At 38.8% G+C, this 14238-nt stretch overlaps 1 protein-coding gene across 6 annotated transcripts in view; it reads left to right on the top strand.

The window, feature by feature from the left end:
• Positions 1–10005, top strand: part of cadm1a (cell adhesion molecule 1a) — a 354466-nt gene extending 344461 nt beyond the window's left edge. For 2 of the 6 annotated variants that reach the window (XM_079834641.1, XM_079834645.1), the window contains 2 exons: positions 5498–5626; positions 6416–10004. In XM_079834641.1, the coding sequence (XP_079690767.1) occupies positions 5498–5626; positions 6416–6534 (248 nt within the window). In that variant the 3' untranslated portion in view covers positions 6535–10004. Of the gene's footprint in view, positions 1–5497; positions 5627–6415 lie in introns of all 6 variants that reach the window. The other 4 variants (XM_079834644.1, XM_079834642.1, XM_079834640.1 and 1 more) reach the window with 3 other exon arrangements.
• The last annotated feature ends 4233 nt before the right edge of the window (positions 10006–14238 follow it).

The following is a 14238-nucleotide window of genomic DNA, read 5'->3' as shown; positions in this document are numbered from 1 at the left end:
AGCAAAGTGGATGGGGAAAGAGGTTTAAGAGAAAAAGCGATCTCTGCCATTGCTAGTCTGTTTATCCCTCCGTCCAGTACACATTAACATCTTAATAGGAATGTGTGTTAAAGCACGTCTTTAGACCCCTCCCTTCCTTTTGACAAGCCTGAATTAGGTGTCAAGCAGATTCCCTCTGCCTTTAATTGAATCTGCCTTCTCTCCGAAAAAAGGGAAATCTGAAGTCAAACTAGCCTATTAGGTTTATCAAGTCATGTTTTGTTGGGTTTGGCAGCATCATCCCTACATCCCACCCCCACCCTTCTCACATAGGAGTTGTTTATGAGGTGAGATTGGGTGGGATGTTGTACAAGCACACCGCTCTGTGCTTTCTCGCTTTTCGTTATCCTCTAATAAGTTGTGGCCTGCCGTTTTTGTTTTTTGAACTCCCCCAGGAAATCCCCTCAGCTCTCTGGCTCAGGCCACAGATGAGAGCGGGAGATTGCCGTGGGTAAACACGGGAAGGCTGATCAACTCCTCGTGACTGGATTACCAAGCGTCGGATTGCTCAGTCGAGACATCCTTCCCCTCGCTTCCTTTCCCTTCTCATCGTGTTTTTTTTTTTTTTTTTATCGAGTGAGATGTTTGGAGTGGGGATGAGCCCGTGGATTGATAAAACAGTACATGGACCGTGAGATGTAGCAGAGAGTGAATATGCTCTCCTCCCTGTTGGATGTTCCCAGGACTTGATTTTTATTAAAACTAAGAGATTTCAAGTTTTTCTTTTACGCTATGTAAAGGTCACATTCTCGAGTTACTCTTTATCATTCCTCCATTATTTATATTTGTTACTTTTCAGATGCATTTTATGTATAGATTTGATTATTTTACTCCCGTTCCAGACCCAGACTTTCAATATTAAAATATAAATCATCTAACTAAAATATTATACAAATTATATATATATATATATATATTAGTGGTGGGCCGTTATCAGCGTTAACGTGCTGCATTAACGTGAGACTCTTATCGGGCGTAAAAAAAAAACATTGCCGTTATTCTATTCTCAAAGTTGGGTTGGGAGCTGGGTCTATACTACGCAAGCTGTGATAACTTTCACCTTGATATTTTAGCGCGGATGGTCAGGTCTTAAAGGGACAGAAGTTATTTATTATTCAAACTACAAAAAGACAAACAATCACTTACAAGCACACATATCCTGAATGCCTTCGGCAGAATTCAAATGAGCCATTTTAATCTAGATTAATTCCAAGATTACAGTGAGATTAATCTAGATTAAAAAAATGTATCTATGCCCACCACTAATGTGTGTATGTATGTATGTTTAAAACTGTTATAATCTAAACAAATAGTGACATACAGTAAACATTTCAATAATGATTTGTGAAAATTATTTGTCAGTTTTTAAAAAAAAAATATTGCTAAGTCACTAAATAATTTTCTTGCAAAAAAGTATATATATATATATATATATATATATATATATATATATATATATATATATATATATATATATATATATATATATATATATATATATATATATATATATATATATATATATATAAACTTATTTCCACCTCACTCAACAGTAAAGAGGATGCTTGAGATATGAGAATAGTGATGTGTGGCGAAAAAAATAAGTTGTTGAGTTTTGAACTGTCAAGAAATGTTGTGAACAAAGTATTTTTGTGTCATTCCCTGTAATTGTCAAATGATGCAAATTATAAGTGTAAAAATATTGAATTGTGTGTATTTAGGATACATAAAATGCTAGAAATTAACATTTAATGTTAAACTGTCACTTCCACAACACAGTACATCAGTAAGGTGTGGTGGAAATGTTTAATATTATCAGGAAAAAAGACAAAAATTATCATTTCTAAAAATCGACAAGGCCAAATGAGCCAACAGTTAAAGAAACACCCCCTTGATCTAACCAGAAAAGTGTGGCGCAAATCTCAAATGTTGATAATTAACAGTTTTAGTGACATGAAAGATCTCCATGTCTTTCTTTGGCCGGCTCTAGAGCGATGTCTCCTGTCTATTTTCTCTCAGTACTTCTCTTCAAACACTTTAATTTCCGAGCCGAGTGCGAGATATTGATGAAAAATTTTGCTCCTCCTTTGCTCTGTGAAGAACCAATCAAGTGCACAAACCAGCATTAACTTTGGGTTGTCATGGATCCCTACACTTGATCAATAAACTTCACATATCATTACGCCACGCAGCCTCAGAGGCCTGCCTTGTTCTCTGGGTGAAATGGAATAAATCTTTGTTAAAAATCACACTTTTAGTCTTGAGGGCAAAGTGTATTTCTTTAGCTCTGGCTCCAGCTCACAGTTTGTGCCAGATTCGTTTGAGTTGTAGTCAGAACTGTAGTTGACACAAGAATATAAACAACAAGGCCTGTGTCTTCAGAGCTCCACTGTCACACTCGTAAATGTTTAAACTATTTTCACTCTCACGCTATCTGTTTGCATCAGTTCTGCTTGTTGGTGCCTGTCTATAGTTTTGAGGTCTTATTTCAGAGAGATGGATTTCAAAGATACTTGAGTTCCTATTGCAGGCTGTATTTAAAGTCTTTCACACATCTCACAAAACTTTTCTAACTACATACATGTTAATTTAACATGCATGCTGCTTAAATGTTTTACTATACGATTAAATGTTCCTCTTTTCCTAACTTAATGTTTTTATTTTACTAATGATTTACCTATTTTCAGTAGTATTTCCAGTTTCTCATTATAGCTATTCAAAATGCTTCTGAGTAAGAGTCTTTGTCAATTATGAAATCGCAAAATGAGCATACAGTGCATTCGGAAATCTATTAAATTAATTATTTTCCTCAAAATTCTACAAACAATACCTCATAATGACAATGTGAAAGAAGTTAGTTTGAAATCTTTGCAAATTTATTAAAAATGAAAAAAATCACAGGTACATAAGTATTCACAGCTTTTGCCACCTTTGCCAAGGTGCATCCTGTTTCCATTGATCATCCTTGAGACGTTTCTACAACTTGATTGGAGTCCACCTGTGGTAAATTCAGTTTGATTCTTAGACATGGTTTGGAAAGGCACACACCTGTCTATATAAGGTCCCACAGTTAACAGTGCCTGTTAACAAACCAAGCCATGAAGTCCAAGGAATTGTTTGTAGACCTCCGAGACAGGATTGTATCGAGGCACAGGTCTGGGGAAGGGTACAGAAAAATGTCTGCAGCATTGAAGGTCCCAATGAACACAATGGCCCCCATCATGTGTAAATGGAAGAAGTTTAGAACCACCAGGACTCTTCCTAGAGCTGGCCGCCTGGCCATACTGAGCGATCGGGGGAGAAGGGCCTTAGTCAGGGAGTTGACCAAGAACCTGATGGTCACTCTGACAGAGCTTCAGCGTTTCTCTGTGGAGAGAGGAGAAGCTTCCAGAAGAACAAACATCTCTGCAGCATCCACCAATCAGGCCTGTATGGTAGAGTGGCCACTCAGTAAAAGGCACATGACAGCCCGCCAGAAGTTTACCAAAAGGCACCTGAAGGACTCTCAGACCATGAGAAACAAAATTCTCTGGTCTGATGAAACAAAGATTGAACTCTTTGGCCTGAATGGCAAGCCAGTTACTGCTCATCACCTGGCCAATACCATACCTACAGTGAATCATGGTGGTAGCAGCATCATGCTGTGGGGATGTTTTTCAGCGGCAGGAACTGAGGAACTAGTCAGGATCGAGGGAAAGATTAATGCAGAAATGTACAGAGACATCCTTAATGAAAACATGCTCCAGAGAGTTCTGGACCTCAGATTGGGGCAAAGGTTCATCTTCCAACAGGACAATGACCCTAAGCACACAACCAAGATAACAAAGGTGTGGCTATGGGACAACTCTGTGAATGTCCTTAAAGGGATAGTTCACCCAAATATGAAAATTAGCCCAGGATTTACTCACCTTCAAGTCATCCTAGGTTTATATGACATTCTTCTTTCAGACGAATACAATCGGAGTTATATTAAAAAATGTCCTGGCTCTTCCAAGCTTTATAATGGAAGTGAAAAGCTGTTTCTGTTTTGAAGTCCATAAAAGTGCATCTATCCATCATAAAAGTGCTCTACGTGGCACCGGGGGGTTAATAAAGGCCTTCTGAAGCGAAGCGATGCGTTTGTGTAAGAAAAATATCCATATTTAAAATTTTACAATCTGTAATCTCTAACTTCCGCTAACTGTCGTTCGCGTATTCACGAGACTGGCGTTCAAAACAGAAACAGCCATTCACTGCCATTATAAAGCTTGGAAGAGCCAGGGCATTTATTAATATAACTTCTATTGTATTCGCCTGAAAGAATAATGTCATATACACCTAGGATGACTTGAGGGTGAGTAAATCATGGGCTAATTTTCATTTTTGGGTGAACTCTCCCTTTTAGTTGCCCAGTCAGAGCCCAGACTTGAAACTGATTCAACATCTCTGGAGAGATCTGAAAATGGCTGTGCACTGACGCTCCCCATCCAACCTGATGGAGCGTGAGAGGTCCTGCAAAGAAGAATGGGAGAAACTGCCCAAAAATAGGTGTGCCAAGCTTGTAGCATCATACTCAAAAAGACTTCAGGCTGTAATTGATGCCAAGGGTGTGAATAAATTTGCAAAGATTTCAAACAAACTTCTTTCACATTATCATTTTGGGATATTGTTTGTAGAATTTTGAGAAAAATAATGAATTTAATCCATTTTGGAATAAGGCTGTAACATTACACAATGTGGAAAAAGTGAAACGCTGTGAATACCTTCCGGATGCACTGTATGTGGTGTACCTTGTCTAAAAATGCCATTTGGTTGCACTAGAGCCTATTCTTATAAATAATGCATTAAAATATTTACCTAATAATTCACCTCCTAATCAGCTGTATATTATTTAACCATATTTATAATACAAATTATTCATATGATATTTAGCAAATATGTATCCAGTAGACCAAAAGCGACAGTCAAGACATTTATAATGTTACAACATATTTCTATTTTAATAAATGCTGTTCTTTTGAACAAAGAATTGTGAACGTTTTTTATCAAGGTTTCCAGCAAAACAGTTTTCCAACATTGATAATATTTTTAAATATTTCTTCAGCACCAAATAAGCATATCAGAAAGATTTCTGACACTAAAATTCAGCTTTCCCAACACAGGAATAAATGTCATTTTAAAATGTATTAAAATAGAAAACAGTTATTTTAAATTGTAGTGATATTTCATAAATATTACTGTTTTTACTGTATTTTTAGTCCAATAAATCAGCCTTGGCAAGCACAAGAGACTTCTTTAAAAAACAACAACATGAAAACATATTACCGACCCCAAACTTTTGAACAATAGTATACAGCTTTAAGATGTTATTATAATGCATTAAACATTATATACAGGCTTCATATGCAGTGTTGCTTACGATTTTCTGTTTGTTGTAACTGTTGCAAGTGACACATCATCTCTTGGCTCTTTCTCTCAGATTCACAAGCAGGAACAGAAGCACAGAGATCATTGGACCATGCGGTTATTGGAGGCGTGGTGGCCGTCGTGGTCTTCGCCATGTTGTGTCTTCTCATCGTTTTGGGACGATACTTTGCAAGACACAAAGGTAATTCAGCCCCCAGGCAGTCTTTCGGCACATTTCCAAGGTCAATAGACTTTCTAATTATTTTGGATAAGATTCTGGATAGGCGCAGAAGTCATTCTGCTGTCGAAGCTCTGCAGGTGCTTTGAATTGGCCCGTGGCTACAACCACATTAAGGCCACTATCCCTCTGAGTGCACCGCGCTGTTGTGTTCTGTAATATAAAGTGGGCGCAGCATCTCCGCTTTTCATCAGGGCTACTGCCTTCATTATCACGCCACAGACTGAGAGGATGAGAATAATCCCACTCGGAAATGAAGTTTGAAGTGGATTGCTTATTCCCACCACCTTGTAACACTTTCCAAGGTTAATTCTAAAGCACAAAGTCAAACCGAACCCAAACCTGGAGAGGATGATATGGAAATTTCCTGAATTATAAGCCACAAATAACACTACGTGTCGTCTCTTTCTTATTTGTTTTATCTAATAGCGCTCGATCTAGAGGGTCAGGTTTCATTTGCCGTGCTGTAATCAAAGTGTCTCCATCATGGGGTATTAGTTTGGGAACGTATTACCTGTTGTTCTCACACATAAAAGACAGTATAATGCAACCAAGTGCAGTGTGGGGAAATGAATGCCTTATTTATGGGCAGGTAAAGTCCCTTGAATCGACCCTCACTCTAAATTAGAGAAGCTGCTCCAGATGGTCTTTAATCTCTCTTTTTTTTTTAAACCCGCAATTGCATCAATCAGAGGCCCTGAGGTGCTGGAGATATTGCTTTTATCAACACGCTTTTCTTTGAAACCCACACAGGCACCTACTTCACACACGAAGCCAAGGGGGCAGACGACGCGGCGGACGCTGACACGGCCATCATCAACGCCGAAGGGGGCCACAACAACTCGGACGAGAAGAAGGAATACTATATCTGAGTCCCGAGGCCTCTGTTGTTCTTAATATTTTCTTCTGTTTTGTTTTTGGCGGGAGGGGGTGGGGCATGGGGGAACTGAGATTATGGAGTTTTTGTTTATTTGTCAGTTCGTTTGATTTTCTTTCCTGGGGATTGAATGACGTAGAATGCTACACGGGCAGCTGAGAAGATGTAGGTATTTGTGTTATACAGCGGGATCGGGGTCAGGGATGGGGTTTAGGGGTGGGCGGGATACCAGACGTTGCCAGATATGAGTGTAGAAAGCGTCACCACACAGCACCTCCCCAACTGCTGGTATTTTTCGTTCATTTCTCGACCATTTGCAGAAAATTCTGTGCCTTGTTCTGAATTTCTTTTCTTAGTCATGCTTTAAACGCCATCAATCACACCCGAGCCCCCCTCCCAAAACACACACACACACACACAGACCACCATCTCTGATTATCGACATGTTGTCGGCTTTCCTATGAAGGTACATGAGTGCACACCTCAATACATTCCCCTACACTGTGGGCATCTCTTTCAAAACATCATATCCTCTGTACTAAGAGCAGGCCTAGTCACATGACAGCGCTTTGATTTACTCGATCCCAGGTCATCAGCATCATGATCGGAAGTACAAGCAGCTTCCTTCCTTCCTTCCTGTCCCCCAACAATTTAATGAGACCGGTGGAGAAGTGATCCTGGACGTTGCACCTGTTTTCATTTTGACAGGCCGCGTCTGCATTGCTGCAGGCTGCTTTTATCCTCTGTTTACTTCATTTCCTTTTTCTTTTTTCCCCCTCAATTATACTGTATGTGCCAGTACATTTGAAGTTGGGAACGGGCAGAGGTGCAGACGAACGGTTCCTGCTACTCTGCACCTACGGAGGCTTATCGTCGTGTTCTGCTCAGCTAGACACAGCCGGAAGCCCTTGCAGTTATTTATTGTTTCAATATAATGATGTCTTAGGTTCTGTCTGCATTTCCATTCAGAAACGCACATGCCATAATGACGAAAGAGTCGCCGTCACTGAAAAAGGTCTAAATGCTGTGGCATACGTTTTGTTTTCTCGTCTTATGCTGTAATTTCCCATGCAGGGCTGCTGAAGGTGACCCTCTAGCACACGTAAATGACTACCTAAAATTGTGTCAAAGCGAGACGTTTTCTGCTTTTAGAGTCTGTTTTGTTCGACTCAAGGAGGAAGCGCCACAACCATCATGTTTGTAGATGTACAGAGAGGGAAGATTTGGAAATGATTTGATTACCTAAACTTTACTACCTTAAAATGCATTTTAACAGCCAAAAAAACCATCTGCATTTGTGTATCTCGTTTGTAGGTGAGTCAGTGAGGATGTGACATTGATGTTAAGCAGTCCAACAAGTGTGTAATGGTATATGATTGCCTGTCAAGTTAATTGCCTGTTTGTTCTTCCTCAGAGGAAACGGTGGCAATTGCAGCTAGCTTATCCTAGTGATATTAGTATATGAATATAAACTGCCCAAATATCCTAGACTCCATGGTGCGAAAAAGCACCACAGCAAAATAATTTCCTGTTGAAGTGTAAACAATGTATTTTATTGTTTATAATTGCTGTGATTTGCTCCTCCGGGTTCCTGTTTATGCACAGTAGTCCCGGGCTTGAAATGAGGTTAGTTTGAATGGAGAGTGAAACAGTCTTTATTACCAATAATGTTAAGTAAAAAAAAAAAGTTGAAAAAGCTTTTAATAACATTCCAAATATTTTCTGAAAACAGTCTGCAATGTAATTAGCCGCAAATGTGGATTTTCCCCTGTATTTACAGTCGTTGTCAACACATGACGCTAACCAAAAAGCTCTGCCGACACGCTCAAGTATCATGCTCTCTTCGCTCCTACGAACACATTCGACATTTCACTGAAGCCTAGCTACAAACGTAGCACCCGTTAAGGGTACATCATGTAAGGTGGTTAAGATGTCTAAAGTACTTTTCCTAAAGAGAAGTATTTCTTCTCATTTCCTCATGACTCTCACTGTAGTGTAAGTGAATTTAGATGCCATAGTTTAGACCCTGCTGAAACCAACCTCAGTGTGTAAATAAAACGGCGAGGTTGAGAGGGGAAAACACACTCTTGTTTGCTTTTTCTTATTCAAAAAAAAAAAAAAAAAAAAAAAACACGAGCATTCACTGAGACGTTTTAGAGTATGTGCATTAACCATGAGAAACACTTTGGACGCGTTTGTTTTTACGTAGAATACAAATCCGAGGGAATGTCTTGCAGCTTGATGGTTACCGTTGCAGTTGAGATATACAGTTGTGTGGCTTGTGCTTAACTAGTGAGCATCATTTAGCTTTGGTCTGGCAGCTTCTGAACAGGATTTAAGACATCCCTTCTCCTCTTTTGCATATGTGAGAGACATGACATCAGTATACTAATTTGTGGTATTTAGACTGGGCTGATGTACATTTTGTTCAACTTGTTATGTTAGACCTGTTTTAAATGTGATTTAATGTGGTTTAATCCACTCTACTAGGCGTTGGAGGACTTCAGATAGACGGTCGATGGGACGACGCAGTTATGCCAGTGATCTATTTCGTCATCTGTTTCTTGTACAGCAAGTCGAAAAAGGTTTAATTGAAAGTGTCCAAATATAACGACTTGTTTTGAGATGTGAACTGGGTTCGGTTTTAGTTTTGTCGTTGTGTTTGTTGTTTTCATTGATTTAATATTGCCCCATGTTTGCTAGTGCAACAATGTTAGTGCTGGAACTTGATTTGATTTCTTTTATTTGAACTTGACAGTTTCATTTAAACCCTGTCTCAGGTTCACGTACAACAAAACAGTATGTTTGCATCTCAGGTAGAATGCAAAGTCATGGCCCCCGATTAAGAAAGTGGAAAATAAATACAAACCGGATCAAGCTGGATCTCAAATCAAATGGAGAATTTGACATGTTTTAATTTTTGTTGTTGTCCTTGTTTGTTTGGTGCACTATAAAACATGTACGTAATGTACATGCTATGTTGAGTATTATCTTTTTTTAGACCTACTTCACACAGAGAGGACAGTAAAGGACCAACCCGATCTTATGAGAAAACGTAATTATTTCACGAGTTTTAGAAGGAAAAAAAAACAAAAAAATGATAGTTTACCCCTAAACCTGTCCCTCGGTGGGGATTATACCAATTCACCAAAACGTAAAATAGTTACGAATTGCCATGAGAGTGTGTTGGGGAAAACAGGTACCAATTTGAATTCAAAGTTGACATGTTTCTCGTTTTGGTTCCAGATGGGTTGGAAAGTTTTGAACGTTTATCATTCATTGTTTTTAGGTTGGTTATTTTTTTGTCTATCTGCTGTACTTGGGCAATGTTACTGTGTATTAATGAAGAAAAATGATATCCACATTCCCATACACATTTTGTATTTGTTCATATTAGACATTTTTACAAAAAAAAATGGAGAGTTCTTGTCTTAATAAAAAAAGAAAGATATTAATGTTCAAAGTAAATTTTGGTTTTGGTGGTGTTGTTTTTTTTCCCTGTGTTACATTAATCTTTTGAAGGTAAAATTCTAAAAGCATGACTGAAAAGACATCTATTTTGCTGTCGTCAATGATCTACACAGCACTGGGAACTGAATCCATTTGAAAACTGACAGCGTCTCTTCAGGAAAATGCGCTACGTTTATCTTACAGGATGCTTGTGACATTAATATTTGAGATTCACCATCTTCCATCTTTTTTTTTCCACAAGAGATTGTTACATCAAATATTCCTAGAATACCTTTAACAATTTGTCTATTCTCAATGTCCTGTCTAGTGAACATAACACCTACATAATAAAGACGCAAATACTTATATCACGTGATCATATAGGATTTCTGCGCACAGTCTTTGTGATGTATGCCACAACAAAGAGTGTTGAATTTGCTTACACATATACTTAAAGGTGCCATAGAATGTATTGATACAATATTTTAAATTGTTCTCTGATATCTACATAGAAGGTATGTGGCTTAGGTAAGGGCAAAAAATACTCCAGATAATGTCCATTTACAACCCTAGGATTTGGAAGGGCCATGAATGATAATCTTGAGCTCTGCTCTGATTGGCTGTTTCACGGCAAGGCTCATTTCAGTAGCTCACCCCTTATTTACTAGCCTGACGTCATCATACTCAGATTCTAGTCAGAATATGAGTCTGATACTGCTCCATTGGGCTGTTATTATGAGGCGTGTTTCAGGCGAACTAGGAAAGAAAATGCCTCTGCACTCAATTGACTGTTCGCAAAGACCCACCCCCTTTAGTTACTGTTGTTATGTCCGACAAGCCATGGCGCTCTCACATAGAGAAAATACATCGCTGAGCAAAGAGGACACTGACAACACACCGAAAGACAGGACAGAGCAAGTTACTTTTGAAATGAAACAGTCTCAACTTTGAAATTGTTTTTTTTTAAAGAAATGTAAACAATAAATACAGTTTTTAGCTCTTTAATGTGTCGTGATCGCTGTAGCGCCTCAGTTAAAGCTGCTTGTGAACCGATTATCTCTTCCTTCTAGTTCATTGATAAGCATCAAATAAACATGAATGAACACTAAAAGAAATGTTGTTTCAACCGTGGAAAGACGTCAGTACACACTGACTTTTATCCAAGTTCAAGTCCACCGACGTTAATCTACTAACTCTCCTGACTGCTCTGTCGGACAAAACGGTAGATTGTGCGATGTGATTGGTCAGATCGCCTGTCAATCAAACTTGTGGCGAAGGGTGAATTGGATAGACCTTCAACCAATCATAGCAAGTGATGTATGTTGAGCAACGCACGCTGGAAGAAGTAGAAGAAGAAGATAAGTGTAAACGATCTTTGCCGGTGTTGTAAAAAGAATTTACACTGAGTATTTTCCAACACGATCATCATTTTTGAGAGAAATAGTAAAGGTGAACGCATATACAAACAAGTTCTCCGTTTGGTAAACAAATTCAACCCAAGCACTCTTTCGTGACGTGGATGATAATGTTACTGCTTATCATCTGTCCATCATCGTATAAAGCCCGCCCTGACAATTTTGATTGATCTGAACAGCTCTGGTTTGAGCATAGTTGCTCCAGTTCGGGGCTAAGTTCGGCTGGCATCTCGGCTACTTATTTACGGCAAGTCAATGCTTGTGTTTACACCAGCCGCGCTGCGCCTATTTTTGACGGAAGCTGCGCCGAATACAAAATAAAAGTTACAAATCCTGTCAATTTTAAAATAAACACCCCGTGCAGACTCCGTACTCCGTCAGTTTATCAGTTCACTGTAATTAATACAACAGTATACTTTAGCATTCATTAACAAATTGTTGTAAATACTATAATATATACAGTATACTAGAATTTACTAGTTTTACACAGCAAAAACTGTAGTATATTTTCGTGTGGGATAGCAAAAACAATAAACAGAATTAAACTGGATAAAACAAACACTTAATGTTAGAACAAAAAAAAATCGTAATCACGTGGTCTCGCGAATCCTGTCGTTTCGCTTCTGAAAAGCTCCCTGGTGTGAGTTGGCATCGCGTAGAAGGAACAAAACCTCACCGCAGACGCATGCAGTGTTGATAAGGGGTAACAGTTATTCAGCAAACACAATCGCAAATAGTCGAGAGATCCATGCTTGGGTTTATTACAGCTCATCATGTAAAATGTCAAATGAAATGCAACTTACTTGTTTACTGGTGTTTTTAGATCATCCGCGGAAACGTTTGTGTCATCTCGTCTTGTCTTAGTCATTGAAAAAAAGGTTGTCATTGAAATTTTTCGAAATTAACACTAGTCAGAGCAAACTAACAACTTTGAATAAAATTGGTGCAGTATCCTGTTATAGATAAACATAAACCATGCCTGTGGGAAGGGTATGAAAAGTACTCATCCTCTGCACAGGCTGGAAGATAATATTTATATCCATGATCTGCCATTTTTTATATTGTCCTTATCTTCACAATACCTGCAGAACTGTCTGATGATTCTGCTGTTCCTGTCCACGTTAATACTGCCTGGCCTTGAGCATGGGCTGGTATATGCAAGTTTTGGGGGCGTAAATATTAATGATCCCGACTGTTACGTCAAAGTCGATGTTATGTTGGGATTCGCCCTATTTTCACTGTCCTTTTGCAAGCACAAGATGTTTGAGGCTCATGGTATGTCAGTTCCATGTACAAACTCTTATTATTCAACTATGCCAAGGTAAATACAGTTTTTCATTCTATGGCACCTTTAAGTAAGCTCATTTTATTTCTAAATACATCAAGACGGTTGCTAAAACACCCCAGGATCATTTACCAGCCTTTAAAGTTTACTTCTGCTTTAGAGCGAGTTCAAGAAATCCAGTCGAGGCTCACGCTTTCCCGTCTCCTTATTATCCTTGGTATTCTCCAGCTCTGTCACACTTTTGCATTGTGCTTTTATTCAGCTGATCTTTGACCAAGGCAGCCTACAGAAAGAACATCCCTCCAAGGTATAGCACGCTTCCCGCCGCTTCTTTCTCAAGCTGTCTCATGCCCGCACCCTGACCTCGCCGCCCAGTGGCAATCTCAGCGACACACTCTGCAGATGCTGACCTTGAGTTGTAGCTTTTCTTCTTTTTTTCTACCTCTATATGATGCCTGGTTTTTGATTGCCTGAGCAGGAGCTCAGCACCAGGGTTGTCACACTGCCAAGGCTCAAAGTCACCCTCTGCTCAGATAGGATGGATCTCAAGGTACAGGCAGAGAGGAGCACAGATGTCACGTGGAATCATCTCCATTCCAGAGAGAGACAGAACCAGGTCTGGGGGAGAAGAGAGCGCTTCGTGGCTCAAGGCGATGACAGGATTTCATCATGTCCTGTAGCTTTGCTACATTACAACAGAGCCTGTAAAGTTACACTATATCTGGATTAAAAATCACATAATACTTTTTGACATTTTCTTGAGCAAATTGCTGCGATTTAATGTGATATTTCACACAATTATGTCATTTACTCACCCTCACGTCATTCCAAACCCTGATGCTGTTAACTTCCATTGAAGACAAAAAGAGATTACTTGGGATACTTGGAAGCATATAGGTCCTGGTTATTATAAAAACAATGTTTGTCTGTTTTCACAACGATTTCATATTTACAACTTGATGTTTTTTAATACTACTAAATTTTGACTAGTGATCCTAAACTAGTTACCCCTCATCCACATCTACATTCAAACCAAAATGTATTCAGACACCTTCAACATTTTCTCACATTATCACGATGGCATTTCTATAGTTTAGAAAATGGTCATACAATATGACAAGAACTCAGAGTTAAACTGTGTCAGAGCAAATTCATCCTGATAATGGCAGAGAACTTTGATAGAAAGGTATGTAATGGATTACAATCAGCTGTCAGCTGTTAAATCTAAGTACACAATTAGATAATACCAATTTAGGTCACCCAATTACCAAGCAATGCTTCATTCTGTTCAGTCTGTGGTGTAAAAGGTCGCATTAGCAATTAAAGAAAAACACTTAAGCAAAACATGGTCAGGTCAAAGTGTCTGAATAATTTTGGTCCCACATTTTTATCAATTTGACTGGTAGTCCACTGTATGAGGAATTTGTGGGTATAAAATGTCACAGTTTACTTTATTTTGCTATCCTCACTTACATAAATGAACTATAGTGTCCTGCTCCCACTAGTAAAAAAATATATATCTGGTGTCTGAATAATTTTTGGTTTGAAT

This window comes from Gobio gobio, assembly GCF_949357685.1.
Source record: "Gobio gobio genome assembly, chromosome: 14".
Taxonomy (NCBI): domain Eukaryota; kingdom Metazoa; phylum Chordata; class Actinopteri; order Cypriniformes; family Gobionidae; genus Gobio; species Gobio gobio.
The sequence above is the reverse complement of the archived record's forward strand: the minus strand, read 5'-3'. Positions and strand labels throughout refer to the sequence as shown.